The 9513-nt window shown below is 37.8% G+C and overlaps 1 protein-coding gene across 1 annotated transcript; it reads right to left on the bottom strand.

Annotated features, from left to right (window-relative positions):
* Positions 1-140: 140 nt before the first annotated feature.
* Positions 141-7448, bottom strand: LOC107222677. The gene is made up of 11 exons (XM_015662137.2): positions 7416-7448; positions 7210-7270; positions 5897-6096; positions 3169-3273; positions 2311-2475; positions 1931-2179; positions 1715-1857; positions 1234-1380; positions 846-1129; positions 345-509; positions 141-244 (listed from the first exon to the last, which is right to left on the bottom strand). Exons 1-11 carry the CDS (start codon positions 7446-7448, stop codon positions 141-143), a joined length of 1656 nt encoding a protein of 551 aa, XP_015517623.2.
* Between the last annotated feature and the right edge of the window lie 2065 nt (positions 7449-9513).

Below are 9513 nucleotides of genomic sequence, written 5' to 3' on the forward strand. Positions count from 1 at the left end.
CAAAACTAGTATCTAGTATTCGTTTTTTGTTGGTTTATTTTATCCACCCTGAGGTGAATAAGTGAATAAAATTTCCAGGGCACACATTTTGTACACGTATATTGGAAGCAGATATGCGACTGCTGTCAGCCGTAGATGAATTATTCGGGCTTGAGATTTGCCTCGACAATTTGTCTGCTACGCAGTTTGACGTCGGTTCGAGTTAAAATTGATGCATCGACGACTTCGTGTTCGACGAAAAAGCCTGATAAACACAGAAGACGAAGGATAAGCAAAGAACGTTTACGAGCCGGTGTATTTTGAATACGATAGCGCGAATTCTCTCCATGGTTGTCATCGCTCACCTGATACCTCAGCCTCCTTGCCGTATTTCAGCTTCGATTTGTACTCAGAGATATAAGTTTGGTACATGTCCCTCGCTCTTTCCTTCCGATCCTTATCGAGGTCCGGGCCTCCGGCTCCAGAGAGCATTCCCACCTTTTGGCTCACCTTCGAAAGCAGGGCTAAACCTGCAAGTTTGTCATTTTATATGGCTCACTGTCACTGCTAGGTTGAACTCCCACCTAAACCAAATACCTCTGGATAAAATTTCCCCAAATAAATAAATAAATAACCGTACGAACATTAATAAACGTATGATAATATTTGTGAAGGAGAATTTTGTCAAGGGAGGATTTTCGCTAGGGAAATTTTTCCAGGAGGAATTTTGAAAAAGAAGATTCTGGATGGGAATCGATGTATCACTAGTATTTCATGCAAATAGATCCAGCCATTACTGCACAAAATAGCTATTAAACAGTAAAAAAAACAAGTTCGTTTTGAAGATCGTGTTCAATGAAAATTACCGTTGGTTTCGGTTTTTCCTATTTCCGGTTCGTCGGCATCCTGTAACTCATCTTCGATGCGCTGTTCTTCGGACAGTTTTCCCTTTTTGTCATCATCAGACTTCTGCGATTTGCTCTTTATCGTTCTCGATTTAACGCAAGTCAGCATTTCGTTCATGTTCTGCAAAGCTGCTCTTATGTTCATCAGCAGTTCGCCCCTGACTTTTCTCAGATTCTTGAAATCGATTTCCCGTTTCCTCTGCACCTCAAGTTCCTCCAGCATCTCTTTTTTCACCGCTTTGTACCTGTTGCACACCTATTCATGTAAGCCTGGGTATGTACGATGAATAAACTACATCCAGCTACTACATAACGGGAAAAAATTTTATTTATAGGATATTTTACCTACCGTGCAGTTGTCGATATCATGCTGTGCTCAAGGGTCGCGAGAATCAGAGTGGCGTGGTTTTTTTTGTTTAGAAACGAGTCGCGTTCCCTCACGTTGTGATTGAACTGTTTTATCAGACGTTCCTTCTGTTTCATTTGTTCCTCAAACCTACCGATGCACAATATCGTCATTTCCCAAACAGCACAAAACCGAAAGTCGTCAAAAAGACGTTTAAGAGATGATCTACGACCCGTTTTCTGACCTCGAAAAGGCATCTTCATGCCCGAAATATGTCTTTTGTAACTCATAGACGTTAAAACACGGGTTATAAGACATTATTCAGACATCGTTTTCATGACTTTTGGTTTTGCCTTGTGCGGCTTGTCGATCATGTCCGACATCTTCGAAGAAAGTATTTATTTATGACATTAATTGGTGCAAACGTTGAATTTGCTTCAATAAAAAAATTAAAAAAAAAAAAACGTGAAACACAGTTACTAACCTGGGAAATATTTCATCGTAAGAACGTACAAGCATGGACTCTTTGATATTTTCAAATACTTGTTCCAAGTCCTTCATCTCCTGTTGAAGAACCATTTCGCTGCTGGTCACAGCCGCATTTGCTACGGTGAAGTTTACTTCGCTCTGCGAGGAAAAATAAACGTTGGCGAGAATTTAACGACGCCAAGTTTTGTCCGATTTGCGGAAGACAGTTTACCTCGGTTCTGACTAGTGACCGAAGGTACGACCATAGATCGTCGACCTGGAATCTAACGATGGTCAGAGTGCGTTCACGCTCTTTCATATTCACGCAGACGTCATTCTCCAAGCGTTTGTACCGCGATCTCGTGTCGTCCAAATTTTCGGTCACGAGTTGACCCATTTCAGTCGCTTTTATCAGCACTTTGCATTGCGACTTTTGATCCTCGACGAGAGCATCGAGAACTGCGTTGAAATACACCGAGTCCTGTGAGGAAAATTCAATTATGTTCATTCAAAGTATTTTCCGCCCTAATATCGACTTTTATATTCTCCTAATTGCTTCGGTTCAAGGCGAAGAATTTTATCACAGGCATAACACATCGAATCGCAGTATACCTTTTTCAATATGTCCAATATGTAGCTGTAAGTTCGCCTGATTGCTGCAGCCGCACTTTGCTTTGCCATAGAATTTTGAAACTGATTTGTTAGATGCTGATGGTCGTAGTCCGGCACGTATTGCTGTTCCTGCTCGTATTTGTCCTTGAGTAACGCGCATTCCAACTGAATGATTTGATAACAAAATCCGTCAGAATCTTGTCGTGTTATAAATTACACAGGCCTGCGATGCCCCCCCCCCCCCCCATAAAACTGAATAGTAATTTCGGTAGGTACTAGATACGAATCTATGAGAAAAAGTATATGACAAATTTTATCACGTAAATTTTCTTTTGTTCTGTTTTCTTCGTATTACTAAAGTTGACTTTCCATTTCTGTATTAAAGATATATATCTGTTGATGGTAGTATTGATATTTAAATATTCATCTACGCTCCCTAGTTGTTCTTTATGATGATTTTAAGTATATTTAAAGCTACGTAAGTACAAGAGAAAAAGATTGAACAGGAGTTTTGAAGAAAGTAGAAAAAGTTATCGTAAATCATTTCGATTTATCTTGGCTCGTAAGTCTTGTTTAAAACTAATGCTGTTCATTTTATACCTAAGCATTCAGTTTTATATTTATTATATTTATTTTTTTCGTCAAAGTTGTTCAGAAATCTGTAAATATGCGTAACTTTTATAAAAATAATTCTCCATGTGATGTAATTTTTTACTATTTTTTACTAGTGGTGTATTTTAATTCAACATACCTAAATGCCTGTAAAAAGCATTATCGGGTACTTAGGAAGGGAATTAAAAGTTATATATTTCACAGGCCTGTGTTACTAAACTTCTAGTCAAGCTTAGGATAATTTACCTTCAGATCAAAAAATTCTTTCATCCTCTTTTTCTTCAGGTAATACAACTTGTCGAGTTGCCTGCGATTCACGTCGTTTCGATGGTAAATTGCCCCGTAGGCATCCTAAATGTAAATGGAAAATCTTTACATACGGTCATGGTAATAATAATTCATATGCTTACAGAGTAAAGAGATGAACTTGTATTGTTGTATTTACTAGCACTAGAACTTTTTTCAATTATAATTTATCCAGGCTGAGCAATATTGGACTTTGGCACTGAAAGATCTCGTAGTAGCTAACCATTCGAAATAACTTTAATCAGTTACGTAAAACTGGTTATGAAATTCGTTTCATTTATCAAAGAAATTTTCCAAATACACTGTACAAAATATCGATAACCTTTTCCAAAACAATCGTTGTAAAAATTACATTTCAATCCACCAACAAAGAAGGGAATCAACTTAAACCTGAAGTTGCGAAAAACTGCTGTATTTACAAAATATGGGGCAAATGAACGAGATTATTGTAGAGCTTTTTTGTGGGAAATATAAAATCTGAAAAAACACCTTAAAAACATGGTAAAAACGATATTTTATTTGATTTTCCGCGTCAATTTTGCACGTTCGAACAGCATTTTACTGAAAATAAGAACCCGAGGTATACACCCATAGGCACAGTTAGACATATCGATATGTGAGTGTGAATATATAATCGGGTGCACACGGAAATCTTATTTCATATCGTGGAAGTCGGATATTTTCCAGGTGACTCGATATCAAGGCGTGTTATATATATATATATAATTCCGGATTAGATGTTGAGGGTTGGCTTGGAACCGAATCTCGAGAGGTATTGAAATTGATGATCCGCATGAGCGAGAGATTTTCGCGCTGCATGTCGGAAGTGTAATTACAGAATTCACCAAATTAATGTCACTTTATTGCGGAAAAAAAAGACATAGTAGCATATTAATCAATTTTTTGCATTTCATAGTGAAAATAGTCGCCCAAAAATTAAATTGATTTAACCATACTTGTATTCACGAAATATCGATATTAGCTTCGTAATGAAATTCTTGCGTGAAAATTGTGAATTCGTTTGTACATAAATTTGGTTTTTAGGTTAGGTTAGGTCGAAACAATTAACAAGTTTTCGAGCTTATTGAGCGCAAATCGAAATTGAAATATAAAGCTATGGTAGTAAATATTTTTGCTGTAAAAATAATAAAATTTTTCTCGTAAGAAACTGCGATCCAGCTCGCCGCTAACTCAATAGTCAATGGCTATGCAACCTGTAGCCCTCATCAAACTGTGCAGCTGCAGGTGAACGTCGCGGCGATACGGGAAGGTGAAATTACCGAGGTGGAAAATGAAATTTTGCTGGAAGGTAGCCGGAGGCATGTACGTACGTATATATACAGGGTGGGGCATTCAAAGTGACAAGGGCGATTTTTTCGAAAATGAAGCGAAATCTCAAAAAAAGTTTCATGTGAGAGGTGTAGGGTTCTGAAGGGAACGGAACACAGCGCGTTGGAATTTTTTTTAGGAGGATGCGCCAAAGAGATACGAAAGTCAGCTTCGGTTTTTTAAATTGGATGGTGTATTTTTTATTTGGAAAATGAAAAGAGTATTCAATTTCGTGGATAAAGGTAAAACCAGTTTCCTAAAATTGCCACTGAATAGGATATTTCAAAAATAAGAAAAAGATACAACGACTAACAACATCGACGAATGACATTCCTCTACAACTTTGTATTTTAACTGGTGACTCTTGGTTCGATTTCAACTTTTCACTTTACACGGGAAAAACAATGCCTCTAAGTTTTGTAAGATGTAAACAATTTTTTCAAGCATTAGATGCTTAATGCTACCTTTGAAAATCGAACCAAGAGTTATCAGTCAGAACACAAAGTTGTAGACGAATGTTATTCAATGATCGTTATTGAGGGTATTCACATCACGTCGTAGAAATTTCCTCAGTAGTAACATTTAGAATTCCTATTATCGTGATTATTATTTTCGAAAAATGGATCCGTATACCGTTGCCGAGAAGATCGATATGATTTACATTTATGGCGAGACGCATAAAAACGCTAGCGCAGCTTGTAATTAACACGGAGAACGATACCCCGAAAGAAGTCAACCATCTCGCAGAACTTTTGATCGAGTCATACGGTTGTTTTCAGAAACCAGAAGTGTCGCAATGAAAAAAAGGAATCGAAGTGTGTTGAAGTTAATGGCCATCATTTCGAACATTTGCTTTGATAAAATTGTAAATTAATCCGCGTAAAGTGGAGAACGGACATGTTTTTCTTATTTTTGAAACATCCTATTGAGTGTCAATTTTAGGAAACTGGTGTACTTATACTTTTATACTCGAAAATGAATACTCTTTTCATTTTCAAAATAAGAATTACACCATCCCGTTTAAAAAACCGAAGCTGACCTTCGTATCTCTTTGGCGCATCCACTTAATAAAAATTCGATCGCGCTGTGTTCCGTCCCCTTCAAAACCCTACAGCTCTCGTCTGAAACTTTTTTTGAGATTTTGCTTCGTTTTCGAGAAAGTCACCCTGGTCACGTTAAATGCCCCACCCTGTATAATATACAGGTATATAACAACTTTTCGCATGATATCTGCAACATAGCGAATTTTTCAGGTCAACGGGCGAACGCAGCTTTTCAGATGCTGACAATGAGGTAGAATAATGGTAATAAATAACGGCCGTTATGTTATCATACGTACGTCGGGTTTCATGTCTTGAAAAGCCAATTGGTAGTCCCGATGATGCTGCATGATTGTTCGCAATTGCCGCTTGTTACCGTCCGCCATGTCGTTCGTAATTTCCCGATAATTTTGCACATCTTTAGTCAACGCTTTCAGGTCACGCGAAACTTTCTTCTTAACCCTCGAGGCGTTTATCACTTGTAATTTTTTCTCTCGGGCTGTGAAATTAGGCCAATGAACAAGAGTTTGAAAGTTGTAAAGTTGCGCGAAGAACCATGTTTCGAATAATTAGAGACCGGCTAGTCGGTTGAAAAAGAGGTAATGAAAAAACTCGTGAAATCGTTCGAAATAACGAAACATCGTAACTTATCACGTAAGCCAAGAAAATCGAGTTCTTTAAAGATTTTGCATGTTCAGAAATTCAACCGAATTCGAATTTCCACTCTTTAATAGTCGACCGAAATTTTGATCGTTCGGAATTTTGACTTCATCAGAAAAATTGCGGTGAAATAAAAATGTTAGGTATAATTGATAAACTATCTCACATATGTATAATCAATCTTCAAGTTCCGTGATAAACTGTGGACGACTCATTTGGAATTCAAGAAATATTAAGATAAATATTCGAATAAGAATTGTCTTTGTAATGAGCCTGTATTTTGGTAATTTTTTCACTTATCTAACCTTCTGCGACATTTGCCAGAATCCGTACAGTAAATGTGAAATTAGGCAGCCATATTGCGAGATAGAAAAAGTAAATTGAAACTCTCAAGTATTAGATTGAATTCGTCCCGGGATTCCATATAATAATTACAGGATATTCTTTAGAAGTTTCAAAGGGCTCGATAAAGTCGGTTAGCATAGTACGTTATAACGCCCTTTTTTACAGCATTAAATTTGAAGAAGGTACAAGCCTGCGAAGACCCCGGTTATATAACACGGTTATACATCAAAAGACAAGTAAATCATGGTGATAAAATTGCGTTATGAAGAAATTCCCTCGAGAGGTCAGAGTTCTTGAAAATTCTCTCGTTTTAATGCTGATATACCTGCACCGCCCGGAATAAAATATCCGGCGAACAAAAAGCCCGAGGTTCATGCAAATACGGTATCGAATCGTAAATAACCGAGGGATTCGAGTCCTACAATATTTTCCGTGAACGGAATGATAATTCTTCATCCGTTACGCGAAAACTACGGAGTTCCTGACGATTATGAGAATGGATTTACTTCTTCGTCGATACCAGACTCGTCGATTAATAACGAACAGCAATGAGGAATAAGATAAATTATGTTTGGTTAAATTTTTTCAAAACGTTCGGTGCATTCACCGTACAACTTAAGGATCCCGCGATACTGTTGCAGCTTGTCTCGAATCGTCCATCTTTCGTCCTTCATCCCATGAATTTTGATATTCTTCGTACTCAACATTTTTCCAATCTTTTATCATTAAAGTAAAAACTTAGATTGTATAAATATATATGGATGTGTAAGACGTGCGTTAACTCGAAATACTGAGGTTGAAGTTAGACGTCACTTGAACTCTCACCGGTGTGAAGAACGTCATCATTCACCATCACTGATCGATAACAGCGCGCTTATCGAGCTTCTGGATTCTGAACACGTTTTTCTCACTTCACCGTTTCGCTAATTTGATAACACGCAAATGGTGGGTGTAAATATTAGGTACACAGTTGAATAAATTCTACTACAAGGCAATGAAATGTTAACTTATACTCGACCTAATTCGAATTATACAGTTAAAATCTACTCCTGTGATATTTTCAACTTGATTTTCATTACGAAACATTCATTTGTCACTGATCGGAAGATAGAAGTTCGAATTTATGTTCAATGCTAGACGAGAATTGAACTGATGATGTCTACGAAGTCCCCAGAGGTTATCACAGTACCTGAAGTTGTTCGATTGCGAGAGAAATAAGCACCCTGCGACACCTCGTGGCGATAAGCGATACCATTTCCAACAAATTTAACAAACAGATTGGACGTTGCGATAACCAGAAAATATAGTCAATACTGACAACCGCTATTGCACTAAAAAGTCACTCGTATCAAATTTTTCTGAACTTCCAACAATATTCGAAACGTTATTGTACAGATTTAGCCATTCAACTGAAATTTTCTAGTAACTGTAGAGTTTGACCTTCGTAATACAAACATCTCGGGTGATCCTGAATTGGCTGACAGGTTTGTTACCATAAATTAAAATAAATAAGTCGATGTCAATGTCTGGTACTTGCGAAGCTTAATGTGAGTTGAGACAATGCCTGGCATAAATCTTGGTGAAGTTGACAGGGGCAGCCGGAGGCGTGACGTCATGTCAGTCGGGCTCTTTGGTGTTACACAGTTGGATCCTGGGTGGCGTCGGAGGTTCACATCGCCGCCTATCTTGTTATTCAAACTTTGATTAAGGACTCCGTTCTTTCTCTTCCGGTACAAGATTAATAACAAACTCGTTAGATCGGGTTGATATATATATACATATATATATGTATGTATACACATAATATGAAAACTTTTTCCAGAGTGTCAGCAGTTCGTTACTTCGTCTCAATGCTGTGTCGCTTACAAAGGGAAACTAACATTTTTTCCATCACACCCAGAACGACTTTTTAATAATTTCTTATTATTCGGTAATTCCAAATTCGCTAATGCGCAATGTTTTCCCATCTTCTTTGCCTTTCACGGATTGCACGACATGACAATTGAAATTTTGCTGGATCTAGAAGATAGATTAATAATCAGTTGCATGCAGAAATTGTCTTTTACAGTTGGATCGAAATAATTGTTTCGAATGCTCAAATGAAAGCGACGGGACTCCTACTAAAATATTCGTGACGCAGTGTCTTTGTATACAAGAGTGAATTCCTAACAACTGGACGGTCCGTTGTCTGCTACAATTTAAAGAACACGCGCTAGAATCCGAGAACGGCTGTTTGCCAGGGCGACCAACTGTCATAAGTTTAGACGACAGTTCGCCGCGATCTACGTAACCTCAAAAATTTTGACAGTTGTTGTAGGTGGCGGTTGTGCTCTATTCGTAACTGACAAAATTTGTGAGGTTAGAGACAGTCTGTTGCCCTGGCCAATAATAAATTGCTCTCCGATTGTAGCGCACGTGTATTGAAGTTTAGCAGACGACGGATCATGCGGTCGTTAGGGATTCACTCTGTACAGGCGTCAACCGTGACGCCGACATTTGAAGTGGCCGATGTATCGAAATTTCGAGCATGCAAAAATAAAACAATTGATGAGTCGTTCGAAATCTTGATTTTCGAAAGTATCACTGATTAGAATGACTGCTAATTATTTTCGCACGTTTAAAATTTCGATATATCGGTCATTCCAAATATTGATCCTTCCAAATTTTGATCCTCACTCACCCTATGACGTTGTGCATCACTTTTTCTACGCGTCTTGACTACACGACGCTCTTCTTCACAATTCGTTATTATAAATATTATCATCGAAAATCATTACATTGTATCAACCATCGAGTTATGGAAGTAAATATTATTCACTTGGCATACAAATTTCTCATATACAGTATTACGCAAAATCATGTACATTTGGGGACAATGAATCTGAGATGGCCAATTATTTACACCAGACAG

The sequence above is a fragment of the Neodiprion lecontei genome, chromosome 7 (assembly GCF_021901455.1).
Source record: "Neodiprion lecontei isolate iyNeoLeco1 chromosome 7, iyNeoLeco1.1, whole genome shotgun sequence".
Taxonomy (NCBI): domain Eukaryota; kingdom Metazoa; phylum Arthropoda; class Insecta; order Hymenoptera; family Diprionidae; genus Neodiprion; species Neodiprion lecontei.